This window comes from Myxine glutinosa, chromosome 9, assembly GCF_964187855.1.
Source record: "Myxine glutinosa chromosome 9, kmMyxGlut1.1, whole genome shotgun sequence".
NCBI lineage: Eukaryota > Metazoa > Chordata > Myxini > Myxiniformes > Myxinidae > Myxine > Myxine glutinosa.
Genome location: NC_136269.1, coordinates 101,882,685 through 101,898,490, shown reverse-complemented (window position 1 = coordinate 101,898,490; position 15,806 = coordinate 101,882,685). Strand labels below are relative to the sequence as shown.

The 15,806-nt window shown below is 43.9% G+C and overlaps 1 protein-coding gene across 2 annotated transcripts in view; it reads right to left on the bottom strand.

The window, feature by feature from the left end:
- The window catches only part of ITFG1 (integrin alpha FG-GAP repeat containing 1), a 220,484-nt gene that overhangs the window by 153,411 nt on the left and 51,267 nt on the right, over positions 1–15,806 (bottom strand). For both annotated transcript variants that reach the window (XM_068128708.2, XM_068128709.2), the window contains exon 4: positions 250–301. In XM_068128708.2, coding sequence (XP_067984809.2) covers positions 250–301 — 52 coding nt within the window. The remainder of the gene's footprint in view (positions 1–249; positions 302–15,806) is intronic.

Here is a 15,806-nt window from a genome sequence, read left to right as displayed (position 1 = left end):
CTAAGCAAGTGTGAGAAATCCCCAAAGATCGTTTAAACACTATTGGTTAGAACGTTCTACAAAGGAATTGAGCTAATGCTTCAAAAGATGCATTTCCTTTGCCGAAAATGCAAATGATCTTAAAAACTAGTCTATTGATGCCTTCAAACAATTTGTTCCAAGTCTTATGCCATTAACAAACACAACCCTCCCCACCGCCTTCTTTTCTTCTCTTGAAGATTTTGATCAACGAGGTCACTTTGCACTCACTCGAATACGAGAGGTTGGTCGTTCAGCTCTTGAGTAAGACGGCTTCTGTTCCCTGATGACAGAAATTAGGTGTTTTTAAAAAAGTGTGCAAACAAATAATTGAGCATTACAAAATACATGGCTTTAGCATTTTAAATAAAATGTGCAGGCTGCACTGGAAAGGTTCTTCAGTTTACAGTTGAGGATATTAGGTTGTATGATTCACCCATGAAATATGCAGAGTACCCACCTAAATAGAATGACAGGGGGCTACCAGTGCCAAAAAAAAAGAAGATTAAAAAGTCAACATGCAGCACATGCTCGATGACATGTTGGCCTTTCTTTCGTACATCGGCTCATTAGTTCGCTCAGGTAAGGTCATTTTTCACGTGGATTTCCTGCCAGTGCTGTGCAGTGGAGCACAGGCAACCGGTGAGCCATGATGCATGCATGCGTCGTCGAAAAAGCAACTGACACTTCTTAATTTATTTAGTTACAACAAATGTTTGTGAATATTGTCAATATCGTTGGTGAGAAAACAGTACAAGTCACCATAATGAATGAATGATCTTTTTAAGGCCATTGTTCCTCGCTAGAGCGAGGTTAGCCTTGCAGGCCCCATGACAATCATGGTTCCCTATTTTTGAGGCAATGTTTTTATGGCCGGATGCCCTTCCCGACGCCAACCCTTTGTCGCCTCTTTCGATGCGCAGGGATACGGTGTACCTATTCTAAACCGAGGTACACAATGGGATCATTCATCTCAGCAAGCTGGTACTCAATTTGCCGACCTCAGAAGGATGAATAAGTCACCATAATGCATGGAGGGTTTTCAAATACTTCTGTGAATGAAATAATCACAATAGCCCAAAACACACCAACATTTCTTTAAAATTCAATCTCGAAGTACATATATGTGTATATATATAGAATATATATATATATATATATATATATATATATATATATATATATATATATATATATATATATATATATATATACATATATATATATACATATATATATATATATATATATACACACATATATATATATACATATATATATATATATATATATATATATATACACACATATATATATATATATATATATATATATATATATATATATATATATATATATATATATATATATATATATATATATATATATATATATATATATATATATAAAACTGCCGTTGAACTTGGGGACAACTAAGAAGAAGACCTTTGTTGGTCGAAAGCTTGTCAAATTAAAGATCGACGTCCTGAAGCTACGTCTGCGTCTGATTTAACCTCCCGATTATTTATTTAATGCAAATGAGACGCCCTGCTCGTACTGTGGAGTTTCTCCTATTTCTCACAGTTATATATATATATATATATATATATATATATATATATATATATATATATATATATATATATTGCTACGGTTTTGAGATGTGTAAAGTGAGCTTAATAAAGGTTAAAGGTTGTCCCCCATAGATAGTCACACAAGCAACATGTAGCCTCATATTTTTGTATAGTTATGTCTTCGTATATGTGAGAGTAGGCCCCTTCCAGTGTTAATCCTGCGTTGTGTAAAGACAGGAGGATCGGCCCTACTTCTACAAACCATTCCACGTCCATAGGCTCGATCCATTGCGGCTAAAAAGCCCTGGTTGTGTTGGGCGCGAGTTAACACGAGCTGGGCCTCGGAAGGTGGAGGAGGGTTGAGGTCGGCGCAGCAGCAGTGGGGACGGTAAGCATGAGCTACCAATCAGGGCTCACAGCGTGTGGCTGCAGCACTGCGTCACAGGGCGTGGTTGGAACATTCGATCGGGCTAAGAGGGTTGGCAATAAAACCGATTGCGCGAAGCCCCCCACCTCAGTTATGAGACGGGAGAGGCGCTTGAACAGTTCTGAGAAGGGAGAGGCGCTTGAACAGGACTTGCAAAGATATAAGCGCGTTGTGAAGGACTTGCCGAGGACTGGCAGAGAGAGAGGACGCGCTTGAGGAGGATCTGCATCACTCGCACTGTATGAACTTGGTTACGAAAGATACGTGGGCGCAGCCAGGCGCGTTTGTAGCGAACAGCACATTTTCGGCCAAGCGAGTGAACGCGGCTGAATAACGGCCAGCCGCGCTAAGTCCGCCCTCTACCGTTCGCCCTGAGATTACCCGTTTGTTCGAGCGACACGATATGAGTTCCTGCCTTCGCCTACCTCCATCTCCGCGGGACGTGCCGGGGACCGTGGAGAGCCGGACGGGGCCGTTCCTGGATGACCAAGCCGGCGCGTTTGGCCTGGACATCATCCTGCCCATCTGCAATCCCCGTGTGAGCGTGTCAGACGGGCCCGTTGTCTTCGGGTATTATAATTAAGACTGTCTAAGCTGCTCTGTGTCTCTTCATCCTGTACTGTATATACATACGTGCCATAATAATTAAATCTATCTGTTCTTTCTTTCTTCCTTATTCGATCGTCTTTGTGATTTCTCCATTGACTAAGCGTGGCACGAGTAAAACCGCTTGAATCGGGGTCCATTAATTATAACTGCGCGGATCAAGTGTACGCAAACCGCTCGGCATATTACCATCACACGTGGTTCATGCGAGGCTTATTTCCTCGTTTCCAGGGCAGCGCTAATACTTAGGTACGAGCGAATTTGGTCCCGAAACCATATTTGGCGCTGTCCGGAGGGACGTAATAGGTCTCGGGTCGCGCCAGGTCAGTAAAGACAAGGGGATTAATCCCCCCTTGATAAGGGGAGAAGGCCGGTGGCAGATCCGCAACAATATATATATATATATATATATATATATATGTATGTGTATATGTATATATATACAGTCATCCCTCGTTTATCGTGGGGGTTACGTTCCAGAACCCCCCGCGATAGGTGAAAATCCGCGAAGTAGAAACCATATATTTATTTTATTATTTTTATATATTTTAAGCCTTTAAAAACCCTCCCCATACTCTTATAAACCTTTCCCACGCTCTTATGAACCCTTTCTACACTCTTAAACACACTTTTGAGACCCATCCTTAGTCCTTATGTATTAGAAAAATATTTGTACGTGTATATATAGCTGTACAGTACATTGATGCAAGTTCTTTTATAATTGCAATTAATTAACAAACAAACATACACATATGATCATGGAACTACACAAGTACAGTACAACAAAGTATTTACATTGATGCAAATTGTGTTTTTGAAAGCAAAAGGCAATAATTGACAAAAGTGCCTTTAATCAAACCTGAGGCCTAAGCATAAAGAAGTCTTCATGAGCTATTCAAAATAGAGATGATGATTAATTTTGAAAATTAATAAGAAATACATTAGCTTCCTCTTGCATATGCAGCAGCTTCCTGATGGTTAATTTGTAGGAAGCAGTGGGGGGTGGAGAGGAGGTGAGGGTGGTTATTCCTGATCTGATGCAGTGATGAAGCAGATATCTCATCTGTATCAAAAGGTAATGACCGAAAAATCCCATCCTCCATAACCTCGGTCATTCATGTTACTCAGCGACTTAATTTAATTGCAGCTTTAGACAACATCATCGAAATCGTCATCATGATCATGTGTCTCTAAGTTGTAAACATAAGTTATTGTAAATTAGAGGTTACCCACAGTATGATGACTCTTAAAACCATATTGATCATTAAACTGCAGGACACAGTTTGGCATCAACCTTGCAAATTACTTAAAGTAGCGAAGAACCGTCCAATAACCCTCCTTACGGATGGGTTAATTACCCCCAGAATCATGGACAAGTTAATTACCCCCAGAATACGGGACTTTCAAAATGCGCGATTCTTTGTCTACTCATTTATAATGCGTATTTTATTTCGATTTACTGTAATATTCTTTTAATATAGGTTTTAATTAATGTGTTATATTTTTATTTATATTATTATTAATTTTTTAGGCTAGAAAATGCTTATTTTACCGCAAAAATAATTAAAATCTAAAAAAATTAAAATACCTATAGGCCGCAGCATCCTGCGATATAATGAAAAATCCAATATATAATCTTACATATACTAGCGAGAAAAACCCGCGATGTACCGAAGCCGCGAAAAGTGAAGCGCGATATAGCGAGGGGTGTGTGTGTGTGTGTGTGTGTGTGTGTGTGTGTGTGTGTGTGTGTGTGTGTGTGTGTGTGTGTGTGTGTGTGTGTATATGTATGTATGTATGTATGTATGTATGTATATATATATATATATATATATATATATATATATATATATATATATATATATATATATATATATATATATATATATACACTGTATATATATATATATATATATATATATATATATATATATATATATATATATATATATATATATATAGTTACGGCCCGCGGATAAGGATGTTGGTTTGCCGAGCGGATGGCACCGCGGCCTAACAGTTACCCCGATTAACCCGATCCCCGAACGTTGGCCGGATCGCGCCACAGCTATTCAATATGGAAAAGACAAGCGACACGGATGTGAAGAAGAAGAAGAAGAAGGCGAAAAGGTTGGAAATACTACTAAATTTATTCCTACTATATACAGGCTCAAAATAACCAAGGAAGAAGGAAAGATAATAAAATAATATACAGAAGAATTAGAGACACAGTGCAAATTCCTTATACAAGCTTAATTAAATCCCCAGGGACAAAACAAACAGAACAAACTCACGTACACAAAAGGATGGAAAGGCAGGAGGTGGATGGCTGGAGGGAGAGGAAGGTCCAAGGGGGTCCTGCAGCACGATCGGCGCATTTAGCAGCTGCCGTTCCTTCGCGGCCCTGCTCAAAACCGCCGTCCAGGCCCCAAGCGGCTGTTGTTGCTGCTGTGGCCGCCGCTGCTGCTGCTGTTGTCCGCTGCTGCGGCGGTGGACGTCGCGCGCTTTTCCAGGACTACAACAGGCTTCTTGCTGTTAACTACTGCTCAGTCCAACCTTGGCGAGCAAGGCGACAAATAGCAGGCTTTGTGCTTTCCGGGATGTCCTCTCTTTGGATGTTCTTTCTGGATCTCCTCTTTCTTGGTCCAACCACTCTTTCTCTCTCTCTTGGTCCAATCACTCCTCAACACCGACAACTCCCTTGCTTCTTGCGCGCGCGCCTTTATAGCGCCTCCGGCGATCAAGCCGCCGGCCTTCAGGACACGCCCATCGGTGTGCTCACCTCGGCCCTGGTTGGTCGCGTGACCCTCTGGCTCCGCCCTTGATGACGACGGGCGGGCACGCCCGTCTTCCCCGACCCGAGCACATGTTCAATGGTGGTTTTGGAGGGGATGTAATTGGCAATCGAGGCTTGGCAATGATGAAAGGGGGGTGTGAAAGGAATCTACTCTATTTCACTTGGTGCAATGGAGTGTCATCTTAATGGGAGACAAGGCCTTACCCTAATACACATAATAAAGATATAACTATCAACCAGGGGGAAATCTATGATTGGCTGACGTGTATGCTTTATGGACCAATTATGGGATGACCTTTGACCTTTACACAACACTGGAGGCAGGAGGGTCCAGAATCAAGCAATATTTCACAACAATTTACTATCCAATACAACACAATAAAAAAAACACAATCCTCATATCCGCAACACTATATATATATATATATATATATATATATATATATATATATATATATATATTGTTGCGGATATGGGATTTGCATCCATCCATATCCGCTTGTAAATATTCCCCTATTTCCTCAATACTTCCCAACTATCCCCAATCCCCCATTCCCTAGTCCCATTTTCTGTAAACAACACTCTGTAGACCCGACCTCCCCCTATTTCCCCCATTAAATGTCGTGCCCAGGTTCACCGCATCTCATGTAAGACAACTATAGGACATCTTGCTAGTTATTCTTAGTCTATGTCAGTTAAGGACTCGTTTCCATTAATTCTGACCCTTCGTTGCACCAGAATGTGATTGTATGGCACCGTTAGGAAGTTTAGGACCTCCCAATACCTCCCCGCAGCTCTTCCTCACGGTTCAGCAACAACAACAACAACAACAGCAACGGCGGCGGCGTGCACAGGGAGTGCGCGTCCTCACTCCGGCTTGGTTGGTAGGGGGTGTTGGGAGGGCATGAGGCCTTCCCAACGAGCCGCCATCGAACATGTGCTCGACGGGGTTACCAAATAGGGGCTCCCTGTCAGCTCCTCGTCAAGGGCGGAGCCCGGTAACCCCCGCACCCAATGGAAGCGGCGGATCGGCCCCAGGGGGGCGGAGCCAACCAGCCGAGGGCGTGTCACTCCCCGCTGAGCATGCGCAGGAAGAGGGAGGTGACGTCAGATGCGCGCTGAGCTTGGAGCAAGCAAGACGTACCCTCCGAGCGCTGTGAGGCCTCCCCGCATCTCTGGACTGGACCGTGCTTTATCCTGTCCCCGAGCCAAGGTGCACCTTGTGCTATCGACTACCTGTCCCTTCCTGCCATCAATCCCTGTGTAAGTCAGCCTTGTTCCGTTTGTCTGTGGTCTGTCTGGGTTAAGATAAGACGGTATTTAAGTGCCCATCTCTTCTGTGTCTTTTACCTCACACTGCCGTGTAATCTACCCCCTTTTCTCCACCACTGTAATTATACCCTCCTCCGGAGGTCTTGAGAACTGTACCCCTTGCGTCGTTTCATCTATCCCAGTCGTTGTGTCCTTTCCATCATTGATTTAGCATAGCGCGATTTGGTCAACGTCTGGGTGGAATCGGGATCTAGTCGGGGAATAACTGTTCGGTCGCGGTCATACCAACCGCTCGGTCAAAATAACATCTAAACCGCGGCCGTAACAATATGTATATATGAGAATAAATATATATTTTCTATACACAATGTGCATCGGTGATTACAAGTGCACTTGTCTTGTCATTTTAAGACTTTTCCCATTCTGTCGGGCTTGTTTGTTGCCCGAGAAACGTGCATTCTTTAAATTAATTCAGTACGGTAGTAAAATTAATCAGGTCTTGTTCAGTATTAATCATCGTTTCCTAATACCCTTTATCATGCAAGGCATCATCTTCAAGTGACGGTAATACCATCATCATGGATATTTCCACTCGTTTTTCATTCTGTCCCATTCCATGCCATGCAACCACCCTGCGTTTTAGCAACGAGCCATTGACACAGATCGGCAACATGTGCAAGGAAGTGTGATTTCTGTCACTCCCGCTGTCCATCACACAACCTAAAAAATGCAATTGATGGATCTGAGCCTGTGATCGCATGCCCATCACACAAGCCCCTTGGCAGAGCTTCACCAGTCTTTGGTGCTCACAATCGTGATTCGAGTCATTTCACTCAAATGCCAGAAAAAAGGAAACCATGGAGTTATTGGTAGGCATAAAATGTTATTTTGACACCGAACACTGACTGGTTAGCTCTGCCACGCCACCAAAGGTATTATGTTTTCACACCTATCTGTCTGTCTGTCTGTCTGTCTATTTGATCATCTGTGAGCAGGATATCTCAAAACGTTATGGATGGATTCAGACGAAACATGGTGGATAGGTTAGGTGTGTGACCAGGATGAATTGATTATATTTTGGAGAAGATCTATCTCGGTCTGGATCCATATACGAGAATTTTTTCTTTTTTTTTAAGTGATTCTTCACCATTGAGAGATGGGAACAAAAATGATATACAGCATGATATTTCAAAAAGTTCAGGACGATTTATGAGAAAACTTGGTGAAAGAGTTGGGTAGGCGACAAGAACAACCCAATTCGATTTTGGTCAAGGTCCGGATGCACATCCGGCCTATCAATAGGATACCAAAGAAACTGTTGAGCCTGGTAGAGGTATGCACTTTAGCGAGTGCTGTTTTCATCTATAATAATAAACGGCAGAGTGTGTCAGTGCGTGTGTCTCCTCCATAACTCCAAAACCATGAAACCTAGCGGCCCCAAACTTTGCATACATACTTCTTGAACTCCATGGGAGGGCAAGAATGAAAACTGGTGTTTGTGTGCGTGTTAAAACACCCTTGTTTTTGAAGCTGATTAACAGAGTTCTCATAACAAAAACAAAACAAAATAAGCCTTACCAAAATGGTGGTATGCCATCTTGTGCATACATACTCTGTGATATCGCTGGGTTCTTAAGCCACCATTTTGTTTTGGCCTGTTGAAACGTGCCTTGCCATGGAAACACTATCTATTCTCACTGACTAATTAAAGCGTATTATCAAAATGCGGATTCGGATTTGAGGATCAGACCCTGCAGATGTATGACATACCCTGCAGACCCTGCAGATCAGACCCTGCATAAGTATCGAAATCTGGAGTGAAATCTGAAAAATGTAACATTAATTGGCGATTCTTATAACTAAGTGTATTTATGTAAGGAAGACTGTTCTCCTTCTGCACTATCTTAATTCACACCTCCATAGCAGAGAGGATGTTTTTTCAAGTTGCAAAAAATATATATATATATATTCCCTGCATTTTGGCAAAATACACTGCACAGATCTTCTTCAAACTCAACGAGAAACTTCTTATTCAAACTCGGAAAACATTACTGAGAAACTCTGCTTCTGATCATTCATCTTCTTCAAGTTTGGAGAGCATTACAGAGAAACTCAGCCACTGATGATTCTTCTTCAAAATCCGAAAGTGTTATGGAGAAACTCACCTATAGTAGATTACGAAAAGGCTCCTTCATTCACCACTGTTGTGTTATGTCTGGGCGCATGGAGTAAATAGAGCCGCGCGGCTCTGAAAATGCCATAAAACTTTTTTTTTTTTAAGGTACAGAATATCCCTCCTCCATATTCAGTGAAGTGATAGGTGGAATTTGCTGGCGACTGGCGGGATTTTGAGAGCGACCTGCGGTACAGGCCCAATGGTGGTCACACACATCGGATTAACAATGGTGGCTAAAGAGCACAGGCCGGGGGTATGTCCTCCCCCTCCTCCTGCTCTTCCAACTCCCCATCCCCGTGCTCCCTCCTGTTCTCCCCACTCCCCCATGTCTTGCACCTCCCCTCCCATCTCTCCCTTTCCCCATCCCTCTCCTCCTTCCTCTCACCAACCCCTCCCTTTCCCTTCCTCATTCCACCCTACCCCTGCCTCCTCCCACATCACCTTCCTCCGGACTCCCACCCATCCCCTTCCGCTCACCAATCCCTCCCCCTACACTCTTCTCTTCTCTTTCCCCTCCGACACCCTTCCCCCTCCCCTTTAAATATTCCCATCACGAAGTGACAAGGCGTTGCCCTGCAACGCCAGTTACCTTTGTTAGTACTTAATATAATCTTTCTCAGGGTGGAGGAGATCTCACAGAAGGACTTTAACATGTTCAACTTCATATTTTCATTACAGGACCGAAGCTCAAGGAAGGGCAAGGAAGAACTGACAGTGGGACAAGCATCAATGGAATGAATGAACAGGATAAGAGGAAAGGGAAGAGGGGGAGAAACACAAAATAATAAGGAAGATGGTTGGGTTAGGAAGGGCTAATGGGGTAAAAAAGATGATGGGTCAGAATTGGGGATGAGAAGCGATTGTGGTGCACTGCTTGCTTGAAGCTTTGAAGCAACAAGATCATTCCCCTCGAGCTTAGCCAGAAGAAACGAGGAATAAAAGAGTTGAGGTGTGCAATCAGTCTAGACTTTGGAAGTTTAATCAAGAGGGGGTTACTGGAAGAATGAGCGCATACTGGAGTTGCTGGGGAGGGTCAGAGGGGTGACCGAGCAGAGCGAGAAATGTTGGAGAATAGACGGTAGAAAACAGAGAGATCATCAACCTGTCTGCGATGTGAGAGCAACAGACCCTGTGATTTGGCCTCATCACGAGAGATTCCAATGTAGGCTTTAGAGCTTTAGATTCCACGGAATCAAAGAGAGACAGATGTGATGCTGGGGAACCAGCCCATAGCAGAAAGCAGTACTTTATTGAGCTAGGAACAAAGGCCTTGCAGACTATGAGTAGCTCTGATTGTTGACAGAGGATGTCGAGTCTGTGGCTGGCTTGGGAGGTCAGCTTTGCTCTGTGGTAAGCTGAGGAGAGGTCATTGCTGATCAATGGTGAGGCCTAGAACTTCACGAGACTGAGCCTTTTCCAGTGGATGACCTGGAAATAGATGAGTGGATTTGTTTGATTATCATTTTTGAGCAACAGGGCGAAACTGAGATTATCCAAGACTGAAGGGCATGCTCCATTTATCAGACCAGTGTATAATCGTTTCCAGATCAGCAGGGAGATGCACCTACTGTCTATCTGGCAGAGAGATGGAGTACTGTACAACACAATATGGAGTTGTCTGAAAAAAGGTAGAAAGGGAGTCATTTATATAGACGAGGAACAACACTGGGTCAAACACACTGCCTTGGGGAATTCCAGATTCCACAGGGAGAGGGGAGGAAAGAGCTCCATTGACAGTAACACAGTAACACTGTGCGAGTGTAGGAAATCAGGAAGTCAGGAATGAAGACGGGTTTGAATATCACAAGCAGAGAACTTGGCAAGCAAACCAGGTTCCAGACTGTTAAATGCTTGAAATATGTCGAAGGAGACGGTCCTTAATCAATTTTTTTTTTTTAAGATTGAGGACCTGCAACCTTTGCTGAGAGAGGAGCAGAAGCATATACATAGATGAGTGACTGGAACAGAATCCAAATTGAAGGTCAGAGATCAAACTGTTTGCTTCTGATGTCAAGTCATTCCTGTTTTAAATGAAGGATTCCACGACTTTGCTTGTCATCGGAAGAGAGCTCACGAGCATATAGTTAGTATGGTCTGTTTTTGTACCCTTCTTGTGGACAGATGTGATGTTTTCTCACTTCCATGCACAGGGCAGGTGGCCAAAAGAGGACAGATGGAATAGAGAAGATAGAGGGAAAGCAAGAATGATTCATGCACAGATTTATCCTATCTCATCTTCAGTTGTCATACCCTTCCTCCAGTCCATGGTACACTGAATCTTGTGGTGAGGCAGTTGCCCTGAAACAACTTGCCTTCGACTCTTGGAAGGCTAATCCAACTGAAGACAATCTCATTTCCTTTCACAAAGCATGGAACAAGTGTGTGTGCCTGCCCTCAGGAGAGCCAGGAAACAATATCACTCAACTCTCAAGACTGAACTCTCAAACCTGTCTCCCTCCTCCAAATCCTGGTGGCATCTGGTCAAATCTGTTTCTGGTGTTTGTCCCCCCTCCATCCCCCCCTTACTCAAACGGCTACACAGCTGACGCCGCACGTGACAAAACCGAATGCCTAAACTCTGTGTTTGCCTCAAAATCTTGTGTCTCAAGCCCATCTCTCTCTGTACCCACCTTACCCAGTTGTACGCAGCTGCTACTGGACTCTGTGCCCTTCTCTCTCCTGAAAAGGTGGAGAAGTTTCTGTCAAACTTCGACCCTGATTTTGCAACTGGAGCAGACAGCATCAGCCCACGGGTCCTAAAATCCTGCACTGCCACTCTATCTCACCCTCTCTCTGTTTTCTTCACTCTCTCTCTATTGCTCAAGGTCATCTGCAATCTGCTTGGAAATCAGCCAACATTACCGCTTTACACAAAAAAGGTGCAAAAACCGATCCTTGCAACTACAGACCAATCAGCCTGCTCCCAATTATCAGCAAGGTCATGGAATCCATCATTGCTTCTGACATCAAATCCTTCCTCTTCTCCAATGGCTTGATCTCTGATCTTCAATTTGGATTCAGACCAGGTCACTCTACTCTGGACATGCTGCTTCTGCTGTCTCAACAATGGATCAATCTCAACAATGGACATGCTCAACAACTGTCCTCAATGCCAAACAGGAAATCAGAGCTGTCTCCCTTGACATATCTCGTGCCTTCAATACGGTATGGCACCATGCGCTGCTCACCAAACTCTCCTCCTATGTGGCAGGGGTTCCCAAGCTTTTTTGTGTTATGGCCCCCTTGACTCTGAGAGCACATCCCCAGCACCCCCCTCCCTTTCACGAGGGTGGAGTGGCGGAGCACGTGTAAACAGGCTAGGGGGTCTGGGGGCATGCCCCCCAGAAAAATTTTTGATTTCTAGATGCTCTGTGGTACATTCTGAGAGGTGTTTTTTTTCCTTTAATTGGCTATTTTGTTTGTATGAGAATTGGTCAATGATTAAACAGAAAATGAGGAATTCCAAGTAGCCAACATGAACATTTAGTTCCATAGTTTTTTTCTGTTCCTTACTGGCTCCCAACTACATCATTTTTGGAAGAAGCAAACAAAGCAACGTCGCTCGAATGATGCATGTTTGATATGAGATTTTAACATTATCAGTAGCAACACTATGGAGTATGGACAGCATAAAATAGAACTGTCACACAAGAAAACAGCATGAAAAGGTTCCAAGTCAAGAATATGTGAAAACTAAAAACCTCTGTTGTGTCTGTATTTAACGCAGTGTGTTATAATCTCACAAAAAGAAACTCAATTCGACAACAACTCAGGGAATCAAAACTAGGGACACGGTGCATGCCCCGTAAAAGAGAATTAAAAACTCAGTGGGATGGCTGAAATTGCATTTTAGCTACCAATTGGGGTATCCGTGGTTGAGTCACAGTCAGGGCACAGCGGAGGTCATCTTCCACATGGAGCCGATTATGCCGTTTCGATTTGATATTCAACAGCGTGGAAAACCCCGCTTCGCAGAGATAGGTAGACGAGAATGGCAGAAGCACCCGGATAGCTATCTGGCTGATATTAGGGTAGCGACCCATTCCCACCCAAAACTCCATCAAGCTCTTCGTCAAGGGTGTTGAGAGCCCCTGCCTTGATGTAGTTAACAATCTTGATTACGACTTCAAAAACTTTCTTCAATGAGAGAGGGAGAGAGGGAGAGTCTTACAAGCCAGGGCATAGCGATGAATCATACAGTGGGTTCCTTTCGCTTGTGGTGCCAGAATCTTCACTTTTGCTTGGAATCCGGATTTGGAACCAAGCATGGCAGGAGCACCGTCAGTACAGACACCACATACATTCTCCCACTGAATTCCTCCCGCATCGAAGAACAACTTCATTTTTTCCATGACGTCGTCAGCTTTTGTCGTTGTTTCCAGGGCACTGCAGAACAAGAATTCTTCCTCGATATCATCTCCCTTGACATAGCGAACGAATGCCAGTAGCTGGGAGTAGGAACTAACCGGTCGATTCATCAAGTCGAAAAGAAAACAAGCCGAAAGGCGCCGCCTTAATCTCATTGATGATCTGTTGTTTCACATCTTCCGACATGTCATGGATACGACGCTGCACTGTGTTATTCGATATAGACACCTGTTCAACTTTGCGAGCCTCTGCCTTGCCGAGAACCCGTTCGACAATGAGGAGGGTACAAGGCTTGATGAGTGTCTCGCCAATCGAGTGGGGTTTTTTTTCTTCTTTGCAATTTCAAGAGAAACTTCATAAGAAGCCTGGACAGTTGCTACATTTTGTTGTTGAAAAGCTCCTCCCTCATCCAAGTTCTGTCGCTTTAAATTTCTTTCATGCCGCTTGAAAAATTTGGGATCCTGCTTTGCATGTTGTGCGTGATTCGTCTTGAGGTGCAACTTTAACTTGGATGGCCTCATGGATTCAGTACTCAAAACCTTGTGACACAGCACACATTGTGGTTTCTCTTGGCCAGACACGGTCATGGACTTGAATCCAAGCTTTATGTATGTCAAGATATTTTCTTTTTTTACTCCCAGAAGCCATAACGTCAAATCTGCAATAGGAAAAAACAAAACAATATCAAAGTCAAAAAAATAAAAATAAAAATAACAATATTTAATTTTTAGGATGGTTCAAATTACCCCATGGCCCCCCGAGAAATACACCATTGCCCCCCAGTGAGCCATGGCCCCCAGGATGGGAACCACGGTCCTATGGTATCCATGGAAACCTCCACGCATGGCTTGCCGACTTCCTCTCTGGTCACAGTCAACGTGTGGCCCTGAATGGATTTCTCTCGTCTCCCCTTCCTGTTCAGGCTGGAGTTCCCCAAGGCAGCGTTCTGGGCCTTGTGCTTTTTTTGGTATTCACTAATGATCTCTCCGACTCTCTGGAAAATCCTCTCTATCTCTTTGCTGATGACTCCACTCTCTGCCACTCCATATCTCAACTCTCAGATCGGCAGGCAGAAGCCTCTTCACTCTCTGCAGACCTGGATAACATCACAAACTGGTCAAACAAGTGGACCATGTCTTTCAAACCCGACAAAAATCACTCTCACTATGTCTCTCCGAAATGACCGTCTGGACAACCCTCCCATCTACTGTCTCAACAATCCTCTCAGAGAAGTTCTGTCACTCAAGCTTTTGGATCTCACTTTCTGCCATGATCTTTCCTGGGAAAACCACATTTCCAAGCTGGCCTCCAAAGCCAGTTGCCGACTGGGCATCCTCCGTCATGCAAAGTCCTTTCTTGGCACTACTGATCTCATCACATACAAAGCTTTCATCCGCAGCTCAATGGAATACTGCTCTCCCCTTCGGGGTGGTGATCCTGCCTCACACCTTGCTCGGCTTCACGCGGTTGCAACCAAAGCTTTCAGAATCATTGGAATCTCCCACGATGAAGCTGATTCTGAGGGCCTTTCTCTCTCTCACCGCAGGCAGGTTGGTGGTCTGTCTTCTACCGACTCCTCTCCGGCCATGTTCCCCCTGCTCTGTCTGTGCTCTGCCCCCCAAATATTCCTGCAGGACGCACAAGAACTGCCAGCAACCCACTTATGGTGAAACTACCAAAATCAAGACTCTCTGCTCACCTTCACTCCTTCATTTCTCTTTTCTCCCGCCTCTGGAACAAACTCCCACAATCTCTTCAATCCCTCTCCTCCCTCCAGGGCTTTAAAACAGCTGTTGACCACCATCTCTTATCTTCCCCCATCCAAAACCTTCATCTTTTATACCCCCATTAAAATACCCCAAATCAGCCTCTTTCAATCCCCATGTTCTTTCCTGAAATTCCTCGTAGTGTTCATTTGCTTTGTACCGTGTACCCCTCCATCCTCCCCCAGCCCTCTCCCTTCTACAGATCTACCGACATCCCTGTTCTCTACTGTTGTTGTGCTTGTGTGCTTCCCTCTCTCTCCCCCTCTTATTTCCCACTCCCTTCATTGTATGTTTTATGTGTCTGTGCATGTTTTCAAATTTAATGTGTTAGCTCTTACACGAGCCTCGATTCTGTATACAAAATAATAATAACAATAATAATTATTATTATTATTATTATAATAATAATAATAATAATAATAAAACAGCACATTTCAGAATATGGACACTCATGCCATCTGAGCCAGTCCCCAAAAAAGGTCAAAGCCAGCGAAAATGTTCTCTACCTTCTCGGGTGAGAAGGACACCAAGTTCATTAGACAGGGTGTATGAGGGGTTAAAATGGGGACAGGACAGGATAGGTCGAGTCCATGAGATTTGGATTTTGAATTAGACGTTCTGCCTTTTCTCTGTCAGAGTCTGCCTTTATGCCATTTTAAAGTGATGGAGGATGGAAAGGGAGCATACACTACAGAAGGAGTAAACAAGATGACAACATGACTTCAAGGTAAGAGACTGGTTTGGAGAGTTCGGCCCTGAGGTTTTCAAGGTGGCGTTTCTTGGCATGTCTCAGGTTGGGCAC